The 17229-nt window shown below is 44.9% G+C and overlaps 1 protein-coding gene across 1 annotated transcript in view; it reads left to right on the forward strand.

Annotated features, from left to right (window-relative positions):
- The first annotated feature begins 281 nt into the window (after window positions 1–281).
- Window positions 282–17229, forward strand: part of LOC139541034 (C3 and PZP-like alpha-2-macroglobulin domain-containing protein 8) — a 45246-nt gene continuing 28298 nt past the window's right edge. The window contains exons 1-21 of the mRNA XM_071345191.1: window positions 282–880; window positions 3185–3336; window positions 4153–4175; window positions 4713–4878; window positions 7427–7479; window positions 8018–8035; window positions 8782–8836; window positions 8916–9029; window positions 9241–9325; window positions 9460–9568; window positions 9692–9919; window positions 10056–10226; window positions 10631–10759; window positions 10954–11146; window positions 11361–11536; window positions 13699–13848; window positions 13945–14106; window positions 14197–14339; window positions 14618–14680; window positions 15824–16055; window positions 16658–16811. Of these exons, the coding sequence (XP_071201292.1) occupies window positions 801–880; window positions 3185–3336; window positions 4153–4175; window positions 4713–4878; window positions 7427–7479; window positions 8018–8035; window positions 8782–8836; window positions 8916–9029; window positions 9241–9325; window positions 9460–9568; window positions 9692–9919; window positions 10056–10226; window positions 10631–10759; window positions 10954–11146; window positions 11361–11536; window positions 13699–13848; window positions 13945–14106; window positions 14197–14339; window positions 14618–14680; window positions 15824–16055; window positions 16658–16811 (2656 nt within the window). The 5' untranslated portion in view covers window positions 282–800. The remainder of the gene's footprint in view (window positions 881–3184; window positions 3337–4152; window positions 4176–4712; window positions 4879–7426; window positions 7480–8017; window positions 8036–8781; window positions 8837–8915; window positions 9030–9240; window positions 9326–9459; window positions 9569–9691; window positions 9920–10055; window positions 10227–10630; window positions 10760–10953; window positions 11147–11360; window positions 11537–13698; window positions 13849–13944; window positions 14107–14196; window positions 14340–14617; window positions 14681–15823; window positions 16056–16657; window positions 16812–17229) is intronic.

Here is a 17229-nt window from a genome sequence, read left to right on the forward strand (position 1 = left end):
GCCAGGGTCATTGTCAAATGTCCAGATCAACTGGTCGTATCACATGAATACACATTAGACATGACACAATGTATAAAGTTGCAAGAAATGTAGCTTTAAAACTGCAACATTTTCTTTTTCACCCATGACAAAATGTGTAGAATTGCAGGAGTTAAGCTTTAAATTATTTCCACCAACAAGCAGTTTGTGTCATGAACAGTGCTGTGCTCATAGAAATAGACGTGGCGCGTGCGCGCGCGGGGTGAATTCTGGAAGAGGGGCCCCGGAGTGAAAAAGCTTGGGAACCCCTGAGCTAGGCTATAGGAGCTGTTCTGACTCGAACCAGCCGTGACAAAAGCTTTGAAACGTCAAGGAGGCGAGGAGGCACAGTTGGAGAAGAAAGGGACAACACCAAGGCTCTGGAAATAAATGTATAAACATGATCTATTTTCTATCGTGCTACATTTCAGGGGATGGGAGGACACTAATAATCTGTAATGCTGTTATATGAGAGAACGAAATTGAGGCGGGTGAATCAGGCACGCAAAAAGAGGACTGTCTATGTGCCTTGAGCTCTGACGGAAAAAGCCAGTTGCCCCGAAACGGGATTTCTCGAAGTGGGATGCTGATAACATGATCCTTGCTTGCCGATTCGAGGCAGAAGTTGGCGCTCACATATTAGTGCCTCAATGAATAGGCTACGTAAGAATGAGAGGCTGGTCGAAGCTACTGTACATTTGAAGCGTTGAGTGAAAGTCTGAACTTTATAACTCTGAGCGACTTTAGAACTCTCGTCACAGCAAACTGGGGTAACATTGAGAATGTGGCGGTCCTGCTGGACAGCGTGTATCTCGTGGACTTTATTCATCTGCATCGTCAGAAGTTATGCACAAGAAAGACAGTAAGTGGTTGACCTAATTCTATTGTAAATGAGCATGTTGCCATCTTTACTGTAATACGCAAAACCACACTGTTTCAACTCTGCTCATTCCTAGTTTAACATATCAATCACTACTTAATTTATTGCAAACATTTTTACTTTTACACATCGCATTGTTTTGTATTTGTATTGTTTTTTTCCTTCATTTTCAGTACAAGCTGAATTTTGCATTTGCGGAATGAATTCAGGATTGTTTGGAAAAATCGAATGACATGGATTTATAAAGAGGGTTTGTTCATTATGCTATGAACGTGAAACAATGTATCGAACTCACTTGACACGTTCAGCGCCCTAGTTGCGGTTGGATTGATGATGCTGTCGACACGTTTTCACATGAAGTATGGGATTTTTAAAATTCTAAAATGTTATTACAACGCTTTATAAATGATACTATGTCCCATAAGCAGACGACATTTGGGTTATATGATGTAAATTGAATGGTTGAGCCCCAATTGTTTATTTATTTGTGCCTTCGTTGTAGTACTTTGCAGTACTTCGTTGTAGTACTTTGCAGCAAATATCAACCCTGATAAAAGTTTGTGTTTTCTCATTAGTTTTCACCTACTCCCTATTTGCATAAACGACACTATTGAAATTTAAACAGTTAAAAATAAAGTAATTTGTATAAAATTGGTCCATCAGGACTCCTGTTCTGCTTCGAGAAGTGTTTTAGAGCCCATTTACAACAAGAAAACAGTAAATGTTTTATTTTACAATACACCATTCATATACCATTATCTCTGGTAGGAGAAGAAAATGACAAAAAGCTTACAGTCTAAGAGCAATGAAATGCTTTACTTGATTTGTGTACATATTATTTCCTATGAATGGAAAACTATCCTCCACACTTAGCACCTTATGGCCACTATAGTACCATACCACTATTTCCTCCACCTCCCTGTGTTTGACAAAAAGCTCTACTGAAATTCGTTTGACTTTGGGCTCTTTGATGCTATCAGTTGGGCTACTGTCAACAGTATGACAGAGCTTAATCCTGAACAGTGGAGAATTTGGCTGTGTTAATTGTGAAGGGTTACAAGCTGTGCTGGGGCCACAACACCACACCATAGAGAATGCTACAGGACTAATACCAGCGTTCCTAACAAAAGAACATCAGTCTTCAAGCATTGGAGACTGAATTCTGAGGCAGGCAGAAACCACTGTGAGTTCAGTGCATCTGCCTGTGTGACTAAAGTGAGCATGGTCCTCAGCACCTGACGCAGGCCTAGCAAAGAGATGATTGAACTTGCTACAGATCAAACCCTGAGAGTCAATTTCCTCATATTATCTTGCTATTCTCAAAGCCCCCCTTATCCAAGGGATTTTCTCATGACTCTTGGACTTAGATAGCCTTAGATAGCCTCTGGCTCCCAGCACTGTAATGCTAAACACATGATCGGACACTCAGACATGCAATTGCGTTGGTGGATTCCATGCTCATTCTAGTTTGGGTGATCTCGATTAAAGTTTAAGAAGAGAGCTCCCAGGTCTGGAAAAACTGTCACCTGAATGACAAACAGAACTTGCTTTTTAAATAATGTAATCACATTTTTATTGAGTTTCACTCATGAAAAGGTGAAATGAGCATGTAATAACACCGTAGTAATTGTAATGTAATAGTGTGATAAAAGTACAACATGGAAACCTAAGTATGTCTCCAAACTAAAGCCAGTTGAACCCCTTGCTCTCATTTATGGTGGTCTTTTGCCTACTATTGGTCAAAGTTTAATTGGACTTAGAATGTTTATGTGCATCTGAGGATGTCCTTTGGCCTCCAACCCTTCTGACAGCCGTCTTCCCTCGACTAAATATCAGAATGACTGTCTGGAATCTTGTTGGTTATGTTTAAAAAACCAACGACTATAAGGTTACATCAGAAGTGGTTTCAGACCACCCAAAGAGAACACTAGAGCAGAGCCGTGTTGGCTGACAGGTACTGTGTCGCTGCTAACCTCGCAGTTAAACCTCATCTCACTTTACAAATCCCTTGAGGTGTGTTTGTGTGCGTGTGTGCGCGTCAATACTGCCTTAGGAACAGCCATATTTGGAGGGCAGGAGGAGGGTGAAGTTGGGGCCACTGGTGTGTTGATATTGGGTGCTGCTGGAAGCATAGTGGGATGAGAATGAATTATTTATCAGAACCTGTAAAAAAGAGCAAGCCATCAAGGACCAGAGTTGTGAACCACTGGCTGAAGTACTGTCTGATCAAAAGTTTCCCTGGCCCACTGTTTGTTGACCAAGCCCACTCTTTGTCCTGGTCACTAGGGGTTACCTGATTGCTGCTCCCTCAGTTTTCCGCGCTGGCGTGGAGGAGGCCCTGAGCATCACCATCTTCAACGCTGTGGAGGAGACGCATGTCCAAGTCCAGCTCTCTGTGAAGGGTGAGACGGTGGCACACAGCCATGGCACTGTGCTAGGTGAGGACCCACACACACACACACACATGCTGACGTAGAAAAACACAGCACCTTTCCCTACACACACTGAGAGTGGATTACACACACGCTCTTACAGGGGACAGTGTGAGGCTGGTTGACCCCTGACCTGTCGGGTTGAGTGTAAACTCCTGACCTCACAGGGCCCTTAACGGATGTTTCTGACGATAGGGGGTTTATGGCAAAGCCTGGCTTGTCTAACCAGGCTTTTGTGTATATCTATGTGGGCTTTGTTTGACAGCACTACTAATGGGACTTCAGCACTTCATTGAAAGAGTCTGTAGCTGTATTTCCTGCAGAGTGCATCGCTCCAGTTCCACTGGTTATCCTTTCCTCTGGCAATTCATTGATAACTGTAAAATTGAGATTTCACATAACTGGTTATTGTGATGTATCTAAATGTTTGCACACATCGCACCGAATGTGGATCTAGCGTTCGTCTGCCAATCGTTCAGACATTTGTCACTCGATTCTACATGTAAAATCGGTGCGTATTGGTTCGCAAATTACGTTCATTAGTGCTAAGTACTCTTGGCCAGCAAACGCTATTGGACGTGTGGCTGAGCCTAAAGTACAGTATAACCAAACATTATATAACTAAGGTTCTTGATTACTGTAAACGGCAAGGACGGAAACCGGTATACAATGTGCCCCTCAAGGACCGGTGTTGAAACGAGTTAATGTTCCTTGAATCAAACCACACCTCAATCACAAGAGCTTAATCATTTTGAGAGAAGGTTTTACTTGGTTTTGTGTGTACTTTTACTGATTGATTTTATTCCCTTTTCTCCATTTCAGACAAAGGTACAATCAAATTAAAGGTGAGAGCAACGTCATTGTGTTTAACAGCATTTTTATCTATCATTCATCAGTTGATTATATCAGGTCTTTGTTGTGTAGAGTTATAAATAAAGAACGCAATTGTTGTTTCAAGAGTGTATTTGAAATGCATTGAAATGGTTGTGGCTCCAGCTGCGCAGTAGTGAGATCCCATTCAGTTTGTCCACATTCCACAAACGACATACAGAACAACACTAACATCATTTGTATGTGAACATCTGCCTTTTTGCACATTCATTTGGAATAAGGTAACAGCCTCAATATAATATGCAACATCTGTTTATGTGCATGTAAGGGTCTGTAGCCCCCAAAGGCTGGAATGGATCAATCCAACATGCACGACTTGATTCCTCCCATCCCTCTAACCCCCACCCCTGTCTTTATGAAATATAGTCTTGTATTGTCCACTGTGTTAGATAAGCACTTTAGCATCTGGTTTGCCACTGCTCTGTGTGGTGTGGTGTTGTGTTAGGTACCGCACCCTGAAGATATACTGTATGTGTCCTTCCTGGTTCCAGGTCCCTCCTGGTCTGAGAGGTCAGGCCCATCTGAAGGTGTGGGGGAATCGCCACATTACTGAGGGGGGATATATCTTCCACAACTACACCACTGTCACTGTGGACAGCAAGGGCACAGCCGTCTTCATCCAGACGGATAAGCCAGTCTACAAGCCCAAACACAAAGGTCTCAATCTCCCAGGCCCTTTAAAAAAAATGTATTTCACCTTTATTTAACCAGGTAGGCTAGTTGAGAACAAGTTATCATTTACAACTGCGACCTGGCCAAGATAAAGCAAAGCAGTGTGACAAAAACAACATCACAGAGTTACACATGGAATAAACAAACATATAGTCAGTAATACAGTAGAAAAAAAGTATATATACAGTGTGTGCAAATGAGGTAAGATAAGGGAGGTAAGGCAATAAATAGGCCATAGTGGCGAAGTAATTACAATATAGCAATTAAACACTGGAGTGATAGATGTGCAGAAGATGAATGTGCAAGTAGAGAGACTGGGGTGCAAAGGAGCAAAATAAATAAATACAGTATGGGGATGAGGTAGTTGGATGGGCTATTTACAGATGCGCTATGTACAGGTGCAAGGATCTGTGAGCTGCTCTGACAGCTGGTGCTTGAAGTTAGTGAGGGAGATGTGTCTCCAGCTTCAGTGATTTTTGCAGTTCGTTCCAGTCATTGGCAGCAGAGAATCGGAAGGAAAGGCGGCCAAAGGAGGAATTGGCTTTGGGGGTGACCAGTGAAATATACCTGCTGGACCGTGTGTTGCGGGTGGGTGCTGCTATGGTGACCAGTGAACTGAGATAAGGCAGGCTTTACCTAGCAAAGACTTGTAGATGACCTGGAGCCAGTGGGTTTGGCGACGAGTATGAAGCGAGGGCCAGCCAACAAGAGCGTACAGGTCGCAGTGGTGGGTAGTAAATGGGGCTTTGGTGACAAAACGGATGGCACTGTAATAGACAGCATCCAGTTTGTTGAGTAGAGTGTTGGAGGCTATTTTGTAAATGACATCACCGAAGTCGAGGATCGGTAGGATAGTCAGTTTTACGAGGGTGGTTGGCAGCATTAGTGAAGGATGCTTTGTTGCGAAATAGGAAGCCAATTCTAGATTTAATTTTGGATTGGAGATGCTTAATGTAGGTCTGGAAGGAGAGTTTACAGTCTAACCAGACACCTAGGTATTTGTAGTTGTCCACATATTCTAAGTCAGAACCGTCCAGAGTAGTGATGCTGGACGGGCGGGCAGGTGCGGGCAGCGATCGGTTGAAGAGCATGCATTTAGTTTTACTTGCATTTAAGAGCAGTTGGAGGCCACGGAAGGAGAGTTGTATGGCATTGAAGCTCGTCTGGAGGTTAGTTAGCACAGTGTCCAAAGAAGGGCCAGAAGTATACAGAATGGTGTCGTCTGCGTAGAGGTGGATCAGAGAATCACCAGTAGCAATAGCGACATCATTGATGTATACAGAGAAGAGAGTCGGCCTGAGAATTGAAACCCGTGGCACCCCCATAGAGACTGCCAGAGGTCCCGACAACAGGCCCTCCGATTTGACACACTGAACTCTAACAGAGAAGTAGTTGGTGAACCAGGCGAGGCAGTCAACTGCCTTGGTTTCTCAAATAAACCAAGGCAGTTGAGTCTCCCGATAAGAATGTGGTGATTGACAGAGTCGAAAGCCTTGGCCAGGTCGATAAATAGGACCTTGAGGATGGCTGAGGTGCACCCATGACCAGCTCGGAAACCAGATTGCATAGCGGAGAAGGTATGGTGGGATTCGAAATGGTCGGTGATCTGTTTGTTAACTTGGCTTTCGAAGACCTTAGAAAGGCAGGGTAGGATGGATATAGGTCTGTAGCAGTTTGGGTCTAGAGTGTCTCCCCCTTTGAAGAGGGGGATGAACGCGACAGCTTTCCAATCTTTGGGGATCTCAGACGATACGAAAGAGAGGTTGAACAGGCTAGTAATAGGGGTTGCAACAATTTTTTCCAGATCATTTTAGAAAGAGAGGGTCCAGATTGTCTTGCCCAGCTGATTTGTAGGGGTCCAGATTTTGCAGCTCTTTCAGAACATCAGCTATCTGGATTTGGGTGAAGGAGAAATGGGGGAGGCTTGGGCGAGTTGCTCTGGGGGGTGCAGGGCAGTTGACCGGGGTAGGGGTAGCCAGGTGGAAAGCATGGCCAGCTGTAGAAAAATGCTTATTGAAATTCTCAATTATCTTGGATTTATCGGTGGTGACAGTGTTTCCTAGCCTCAGTGCAGTGGGCAGCTGGGAGGAGGTGCTCTTATTCTCCATGGACTTTACAGTGTCCCAGAACTTTTTTGAGGTTGTGCTACAGGATGCAAATTTCTGTTAAAAAAGCTAGCCTTAGCTTTCCTAACTGCCTGTATATTGGTTCCTAACTTCCTTGAAAAGTTGCATATCACGGGGGCTATTTGATGCAAGTGCAGTACGCCACAGGATGTTTTTGTGCTGGTCAAGGGCAGTCAAGTCTGGAGTGAACCAAGGGCTATATCTGTTCCTGGTTCTAAATTTTTTGAATTCCATTTTGAATTTAGTATCAACCATTGGCATAAACCTTCTACAGTAGATAGATTTACTCATAGGCCATTATGTCTTAATAGCAGCCCAGGAGAAAAGCTAATGACATGGATTGTCTATTCCACTATACATAAAAAAAATGCATTAAAGTTGGTAATAATCTGTTCCTCTCAATCCAGTGCTCATCAACGTGTACTCTGTCACTCCGGATCTGAGGCCGGCCAATGACAAGGTAATGCAACCAGTCTCTCACATCAAAGCCAAGACATCACACCCACTTACAGGAAATGGATGGGATATGAATTATGAGAATCAGGTGTGTTGACCTAATGTGTGTCAGTGGGCCTTGATGCCAAGCAGCTGGCCTCCTCTCTTTTGATGTGTAGCGGCTTCAAATGAAGGGTGGCGGCATCATGTTAGTTTTACACACTTATTTTTTTCAAGAACCCCTCAGAGGGGAGTGAAGTGGGGGAAACCTGGCCTGAGTGTACTAAATGTACAGTAACCTATTTACCTCCACAAACCTTGAGTCATTTCTGTTGGAATTTTTGAACTGGCTCCAAATATACCATTGCCACTGTGTAGACAGTGTGTTTATTGATGGCTAGAGCTATAAAGGTCTGCTGCTGGCAATGGCTAACGATCGCACTCACAGATGGATGATTGTTGGAGAGGGGAGGAGATATTTTACCATGTGGCTGTGCAGTTTGTCTAATGTGTGTGCCAACCTTGACTCTTTTTTTTCCATCTTCTTCTTGCCCTGGTTGCAGATTGAAGCCTACGTTGTGGTGAGTGGATGGAGAAGGACCACTTGGGCCGGGAGGGAGGGCCACGGACACTGAGTGTTTAGTGTCCCAACCCCAGGCAGAAGATTACAGGGCAGGGAAGGGCTCACTTTGATAACAGGCCTGTGCTCTGAGCTCCAGCCTGGCCCCTGAAGCAGACCAACCTAACACTGAACATGAAAGGAACTGCTCTCTTTGACTCAGCTGCTCTCCCCTGCTGTTACTAGCTCCTCAATCTCTCTCCTCTCTCTCCCCCACTCTCCGTCCATCTCATGTCCTCCAGTGCTCTGTCTGCAGTGGCTTTGTAGTGTAAATATGCTACTTGGTGTTAAGATTCCAGTAGAAGTTGTTGTATAAATGAGCTCAGCTCAGACACTAAGAATAACTGTGTAGCTGTTGTGTTATTCTGTCACCTGCAGCCAGCAGACCAGTGGCCTTCTGGGTAGGGGAGTTTCTGTAAGAGTAGCTGTAATTACCTGATTGACAGCAGTTAGTGTTAGTCTTTCTCCTAGAGTCAGAGCCAGGCCAGTAAGAAGTAGCTTACTGTAGGAGTGGGGGACATGGAGGGGTTATCCCCAATATATGTATTTACATAACCCTTACATAACTTCACTCATGAGTACTTTTGTAAGTTCATGCTGTTTTAGGGCAATCCCCCACAGCTTTCACGTAGGGAGAAACAGATTGATGCTTGTTTTGATGAAAGTATAATCTCTTGATCAACTGTGTATTCATACTCTGGGTTGCAGGACCCAAGAGGATCTCGGATGGTCCAGTGGAAAGGGCTTAAACCCCTCTGCTGCGGTGAGAGAAACTCCCTATGTTATCATGTGATGTTGACTGTGTCAAAAACACTGTTTTTTACCCCTGCTTTTCTCCTCAGGGGTCGTCAACATGAGTTTCCCTCTCTCAGACCAGCCCGTGTTTGGAGAGTGGTTCATCTTTGTAGAGATGCAGGGACACACCTACAACAAGTCCTTTGAAGTGCAGAAGTATGGTGAGTTGATAACTGAGCGTGACCATTTATCCAGATTGGGATGTGGTTTGGGTTGAAAGGTTTTGGAACTCCAGCATGATTACATAACATAGATACGTTCAAAGACCCTTCTGTTTGAGGTGGTATTTATAGGTTTGAACTGGGACTGTACAGCCAAGTTGTCATGCCTCTCTTTGCATAATGTGGACTCCTCTCCCCCTGCTCCACACAGTGATGCCCAAGTTTGAGCTGGTGATAAACCCTCCACAGTACATCCAGGACCTCAACATGTGTGAACAGGCCACTGTGAGGGCCAGGTGAGTGACGACTCGCATCATTCACTTCAACATGGTCAATGTGATTTCCTAACACATACTGTTCATTGAATATTAGACAGGCAAAGTAGCACCTCTACTCTTGTTAAAACACAACCTACTTTTCTGTCTATTAGATATATCTTTGGGAAGCCAGTGACCGGGAAGATGACAGTGAACATGACAGTGAATGGAGTTGGGTACTACCGGCATGAGGTGGGCCATCCTGTGGTCAAGACAATGGAGGTGAGTGAACCCTGCTGCAGTGCTGAATAATCTAAAACTATCAGGAAAATGGAATCACATTCAACCCTTTTAGGATTAATTTCAGATATTTAACAGTCTGTCTGTTTCCTCCACTATTATTAGATCAAAGGCTCAGCGACCTTCAGCCTGTGTGTCAAAGACATGATGCCCCTGGATGTGGCTGATCATTTCCGGGGCACGGTGAACATGTGGGTGTCAGTGACCAGCAAGGACGGAGGGCGACAAACCATGTTTGATGATTCAACCCCAGTTCACAAGCAGCTTATCGACATCAAATACTCAAAGGACACTCGCAAACAGTTCAAGCCTGGCCTGCCCTACAAGGGAAAGGTAAGAGACAGCCAAAGGTATTCATATGATTGACTTCACGTGACCTTCTATCAAGGGAAACTGGACTGTACAAGACTTGCGTTCACTTATGCGTCTCAATGCGAGAGACCTGATTGTCTGTCCCCCTGTCCCCCAGGTAGAGGTAACTTACCCTGACGGTAGCCCAGCAGATGGGGTGCGGGTGCGTGTGAAGGCGGAGCTGACCCCTAAGGACAACGTGTACACCAGCGAGCTGACGTCCAGGGATGGCCAGGCCACGTTTGAGATCCCCTCCATTCCCAACTCTGCCCAGTACGTCTGGCTGGAGGTCAGTGGACCATGGAGGTGGAGAGATGTGGAGAGATGGAGGGAGGTGGAGGGAGGAGGACAAATAGAAGGAGGTGGACAAATAGAGGAAGGTGGACAAATAGAGGAAGGAGGACAGATAGAGGAAGGAGGACAGATAGAGGCTGTTGGAGAGATGGATGGAGGAGGTGGAGGGATAGAGGTGGAGCGATAGAGGGAGAGGTGGAGCGAGAGAGGGAGAGATAGAGGGAATGGAGATATAGAGGGAGAGGTGGAGAAGGAAGAGAGAGATGGACGTGGACATGGTTAGAGCTTAGTTAGCTTCTCATAAGAGCTATTCATAAAACCCGAGCTATCAGGATTTTGTTTGATAGGATTTTGCTTGATGTATTGGTGGGTTAAATCCTGTTGTGTGTTGTGCCCCAGACCAAGGTGACAGCCATAGATGGCCGTCCGGCTGGAGACCAGTACCTCCCCAGCTACCTGTCCATCAGCAGCTGGTACTCCCCCAGCAAGTGTCACATTCAGATCCAGAGCCTCAGCGCTCCTCTCAAGGTAGGCACTCCACTCGACTTATCATTACTTTACTAGCATTACAGATCATCAGGTCTCCAACACCATCGTTGAGACATGGGCCACATATCATATACAGACTGTATGTAAGCAGTAATAACATGGTACTTCTAATACTATTATGATCCTTAATGATGTCCCTAGGGTAATAGTGGTGTGTGTTTTTGTGTGTTTAGATCGGTCAAGAGGCTGATGTCACTTTGAAGTCCACCTGTCCCTGTAACTTCACCCTCCACTATGAGATCGCCTCCAGAGGAAACATTGTCCAGTCCGGCCAGCAGCAGCCCAACGCTACAGCCCACAGAAGCAAGAGGGCAGCGGTCACCTTTGACAAGAACATCCACACCACCACGCCACCCAGTGGCTCTGGTCAGTACTATAGAGTCCCATAATGAAGAGCAGAGAACATTGACCAATGGACACCATGTTTGCACCAAATGTTTCAATGCATTCTGCTAAGAATGCATAGAGGATAGTTGTTCAAACTCTGTACATATTTAGCTCTTAATCGCCCCTCTCTGTCTCTTCCACCCCTTATCTCCTCTCTCCGTTTACCCTCATCTTCTCTTCCCATGCTCTCCAGGTCCGGCAGCCTCCTCCCCACAGGGTGAGACAGACAGCTGTATGTTGGTGCTGCGTTTCCCAGTGACCCACTCCATGGCGCCCCTCAGCCGCATCCTGGTCTACTATGTGAAGGAGAATGGAGAGGGCGTCACTGACAGTCTACAGATCCCTGTACAGCCCAGCTTTGAGAACCAGGTACCGTACAGGACGTCCCTCTCTGAGTCCTTGCGTCCCTCAATGTGCACTGTACACACAGTCTTGCCTGTACACACAGTCCTACCTGTACACACAGTCCTATCTGTACACACAGTCCTATCTGTACACACAGTCCTACCTGTACACACAGTCCTACCTGTACACACAGTCTTGCCTGTACACACAGTCCTACCTGTACACACAGTCTACCTGTACACACAGTAGCTGTCAGAATGATAGGTAGCCAACTCATACCAGACAACAAAGGAGTTGGCTAAATCAGAAACATACTGGCAACCAGGCCACGTTCAGTTTGGGATAGGGCTGGGCAATATGGCCTAAAAATCCTGTCACGATTATTATTTTTTATTTTTCAAAAAATATGTTTTGCTGTACAATTAAAGGTAAAATACACTGCATGTCAAACAGTCAGCAATAATCAAATTAATTCAGGGCTTGTGAAATGATACCTAAACTAAATATAAGCCTTACAAAACCATAAGACCCACTAATTATTTCATTATTTCAAATAGATGCTTTTTTTGCAATAATCAGTGATCTGGCATTCAGGTCAGTCTATGAAAAGGCCCTTTTTGTTACCAATTTAACCTGAATGCACATTCACTAATAATGACTAACTTCTTGAAACAGGCACTATAGAAAATTAACACAGGTCTCATAAACAATATCTCAAGCACAAGCCCACGTGCTAGTGAGTATCCAGATAATATTTATATTTGAAGTTTATCCAACTTGGATCTATTTGCTAGCTGACAAGGTAGAACAGTTGAATTGTTATGAACACACCCTTCTGTCCATCTCCAACTGTTTAAACAGCATGCTACCCTGTCCACTTTGTTCACATGTTGAAATCAAGTGGCCTACCTTATTTCTCAGAATGAGAACAAGTTGGCAATTTCTTATACAAATGCATCTTTTTATACTTATTGCACATTTATAAAACACACACTAGACAGCTAGTATAACAGTCTTTGGCAGAAATGCTGCTATAGTGGTACTGCAATGGCGCGCGACAAACTGAGCCTTCATTTTCCAGAACCAATGTGCATCAATACTCCTGTTTTAGTAGTGTCTGTTTTGCGTGCAATTTGAGTAGTTGAGACATTAAAAAGGGTTAACTTCTCCTCTGTTACAGTAAAATGCCTCAATGTGTTTCGGTGTCCATGTGACCAATTCTGTTGGACCAAACATCAAATGCAAATAGCGATTTAAAAGCACTTGTCAGAGAGGAAGAAGTGATCTCTCATCTTTGTTGTTGTGAGTGGCGGGAGAGGGGCTTGGTGTGTGTGTGTGTGAGTGTGTGTAAGCGTAAGCAGAAAGGAAGAGGCGAAGCAAGAGGTTTCACTCTTGCCAAAATCTGTCCAAAATATGCCCAATGTGTTTCTATGGGTTTATTTTGGACCTAAGCTTGTCACCTATCTTCCTGCCTTTGGGACAACGGCTCCAATTGTTAGGGCGGAGACATGAGCATCTCGTCATTATATACAGATCTCTGGTGTAAATGTGAAGTTGCACACAGCACAGAAGGCGTGAAAGAGACAAGAGGAGACCAAAAAGACAACATGAGAACAAGCGGACATAAACGCTCATAAAAACGAAAAATAACAAAACCTTGATTCTTGCGATACAGGCATTTGGAATATCGCGCAGCCCTAGTTTGGGATGACTGAGACATTACCCACTGTTCGTGTGTAGTTGACTGAAGTCTCATGCTATGCTACAGTGGGATCCCCAGTGCCAGTGAGTCCCTGTAAACAACCAGCTGTATTGGCCCATGAGCTCCCCAGTTGCTGGCTGCATTAGGCAGGCTGCGTTAACTCCTTCCCTGAAGTATTTACTGCTCCCTGGTATGCAATCAATGAAGTAGGGAGGTGTGTGTGGCTACCTGCATGGGCATGATTAGACAGAGACTGTGTGTGTGTGTGTGTGTGCACGCGCAAGGTCATGACAGGCAGGATGATGAGGGGTTAGGTTAGGAGCTGGAAAAAGAAGGTCAGCAGGAACACATAAAGGGCTAAAGTTTAGAGCTGTCATTGTCCATCTTCAGGCCTTGCGTTTAACTTTTGACTCCTGACCATAAATACATCATCATGGCTATGGGTCTCACAGGAACTCTCATCTTTATCTTTGTTTGTCTGTAGGTGTCTGTCTCTCTGTCTACCAATGAGTCGATGCCAGGTGACCCTATCAGTATGCGTGTCACTGGTGAGAAGGGCTCCTGCGTGTGTGTCGCCACTGTGGACAAGAGCCTCTACCTTCTCAAGCCAGACTTCCAGCTCAGTCCAGACAAGGTCTGTCTCCCTCCATCTTACCTTGTTTCTAATCTATAGTACCACTACATTCGAACAGGAAAATAATGTGAGCCATCCATGTCCACTGTTCTGTAGGTGTTTAAAGAACTGGCAGACTTTGATGTGTCCGATGGCTTTGGAGTCCCCAAAGACGACGGGCACTTCTGGTGGCCGGGTCTGTCGTCTAAGCGACGGAGGCGTTCTTCAGTGTTCCCCTGGCACTGGGACATCACTAAAGATGCCCGCTTCGCCTTCACGGTGAGAACAACGCCCAATCACCAGTCATTAGGCGTAGCATAAGATCCTCAGTCTATCGTTTTTACAATGTGTGTCTGTGATGTGTAACAGGAGACTGGTCTCGTGGTGATGACTGACATGGTGACCCTGAACCACAGACAGACTGGAGGGATGTACACAGATGAGGCCGTTCCTGCCTTTCAGCCTCACACATCCACACTGGTGGCAGCCATGCACTCGCGCACTGTGCCCAGGTAGCTACACATACAGTATAACGCCAGGTTTTTGCCCATTAGAACTAGTCAATGTGCCCACTATTCTGAACAAGAAACTGGACTGTTGGGATGGGGACCATAAATATTTAGGACTTTACTCTTCAAATGACTTCAATCCTTGAGATGAACATTACACACATGTGCCTTAAATGTCAGCGTGGGTTTAAAAACAATCCATTTTCCAATTACAGGTTATTGCATCCAGATCCATAATGGAAGGCCTTTATTGATGTCAGGTTGTGTTGTTTTGGTTGCAGAGCCGAGAAGCGCAGGCGGACATTCTTCCCGGAGACGTGGGTGTGGCAGTGCATCAATGTCAGGTACAGGAACACCCACATCATCTGTGTGTGTGCGTGTCTGTATGTATGCGTCTGGGTAAAAGATTGAAAGGAATGTAAGTCTTATTTATTAATTGCTTGCTTTTCTAAAGTCTCCCAACCTTGCCAGCAGGCATACCAGCTGAGATAGTTAGACAAGCTAGCTACTCTAACTTGAAATGGCTTCTTGGTATGAGGTTTGGAGATTGGGAACCTATCTGAGCTAGCTTAAAGCCAACTTCATAAAATTGCTAGGTGGCTTGTAGTATTACAGAGAAATGACAACAACAAAAAATATATATATATATATTTTATATTTTTTACGGGTCAAATCTGAGGTTGGCTCGTGCCCCTGTGCCCCCTATGAGTATGACACCTGTGTGTCTGAATGCATTTGTGTGTGTGTGTTTGAGAGAGTGGGTGGAGATGGTCTCAGCTGCAACAGATTGTGGGTATTTAATTGGGATTTGGTGGTGTTCCAGATCTGTGAGGATGGAGGAGTGGGAGGGGTAAGGGAGCACATATTTGAGAGGGGGATATTTCACCACTGCACTTTCTCCCAGTGGGTGTGAATGTGGCCCATTTAAGCAGGGTTGTCTTGGAACACACATCGGCTTTCTCAACAGCTCCTGCTATTCATTTCCAGCCAATATAAATGAACTGGCCATAGATTTCCATATGCTTGATTCCTTTGGGCAGAGTTATGTTCTGCCTAATTTCCTATTCAATCCAACGCTTTGATTTCCCTTATTGAGTGTATCAAAGTAATTTTGGGTTGACTTTGATCAAAAGGCAGTGCGTTAGTAATTTCCGAGAACACTTATTATGCCCTGTGAAAGCCGGCCAAAACCAACGTCAGTACGGGTAGCCAACAATGATCTCACTAATTTACAGCTTTACTGAACACCTGCCTGTTTTTCACACCTATGTATTGCAATGTGTTATGGGCAGAATATTACTTAGTTACAGGTGTTTCCCAGATGAGACACATATTAGATCAATCCCCTTCATTCCCATAACATGGTCTTGTTCCAAACATTAGTCTGAAACAGTGTTTTCTATGGGGTCATGATTAGAGAACATTGTTTGTTGGAATGGTGTATTAGCTTTTGAGTAAAAATGTTCCACCCAAATCTGTTTTGGCAGTGATGTCACCGGCGAAGCTGAGTTACGATTGGACGTTCCAGACTCCATTACCACCTGGGTGACAGAGGCCATTGGCTTGTCAGAGGAGAAGGGGCTGGGCCTTGCCAAGAGGGCGGAGCTTCGTACCTTCAAGCCCTTCTTCGTCGACTTCACCCTCCCCTACGGTGTGATACGTGGGGAGCAGACCAAAGTACCGCTGACTGTTTACAACTACCTGTCTACCTGCGCAGAGGTGAGGGGGCGAAAGAAGGGGTGGATCCTATACCATGACGACCACAAGGAAATATGTACGCTTGGAGCAGAGAAATCTGGTCCTAACATGACCATAAGTGTGTCCATCCTCCTGTTTACAGAGATGACATCATGATGTTGGCAGATGAGCCTGTTGAAGGGCTATGCATGGTGTGCTTTAATGTCATGTTAGGTGATTATGTAAGCCAATGGAGCCCTGCCTTTGATGTCTGCCTGAAAACATGTGATTCTTATATTTCCTGCAGTTATTTACGACTTGTAGCGTGTGGGTAAAGAACAGTGAAACAATCTGACTGCATTACCGAGCCCTCTGCGAAATTTGGACGATGGGTGGAACTTAATCCTTCAGGGAGCCTTAGAGCCATGAGTCAGTCAGCATGGAAAATGTGCAATGTGATTTGAAATTCCCCAAAATCCTTTAAGAGCTTTGAGGAGGTCACGCTACATGAAGGGACGAAACGGAGAGCAGATATGACGAAATCATGTCTTGTCAGAAGATATCCATATCTGTTGCACTAATGCAGTGCCTTCCTGTGTGTGTATGTATGTGTGTGTGTGTCTCCCTCTCTCCATCTTGCTCAGGTCTATGTCAAAGTCACCGTTCCCAAAGGCATCAAGTTTGTGGGTCACCCCGGGAAGCATCACCTGACCAGGAAGAAATGTGTGGCTCCTGGAGAGGCCACACCCACATCCATAGTGCTGTCCTTCACTGAGCTGGGCGTGGCTAACATCACAGGTTATTCCATCTAGTCAGTTACTGGGGAACCACTGGGGAAGAGTTCCAAGTTCTCTCATAGTTCTTACGGTTCTGGAAAACATCAGTTTTCTGATGTTGTAAGCGTATTGCTAGTAACTCTTGAAGTTAGGGATTTATTTGATTCATAGGATATTGCAGGTTGGTATGGTACACTGCCCTTTTGTGAATGCTGTTGTTACATGCTGAATGAGTAACACCTACCTTTTAACTCTCCTCTCCATCCAACTCTAAATTCATGAGGCCTTTGAAGGCTGTACTGTATGCCCAAGAGGTTCAATACTACTAAAAGACCTGAGGCTTAAGGCTTCTGCATTCTTCCCAGACGAAACAGTTATGAAGAGTTTGTGCATATATTATGACGACATTGCGAAGTACTGCACCAAACATCTTAGTTAGA

Source organism: Salvelinus alpinus, chromosome 16, assembly GCF_045679555.1.
Source record: "Salvelinus alpinus chromosome 16, SLU_Salpinus.1, whole genome shotgun sequence".
Classification (NCBI taxonomy): domain Eukaryota; kingdom Metazoa; phylum Chordata; class Actinopteri; order Salmoniformes; family Salmonidae; genus Salvelinus; species Salvelinus alpinus.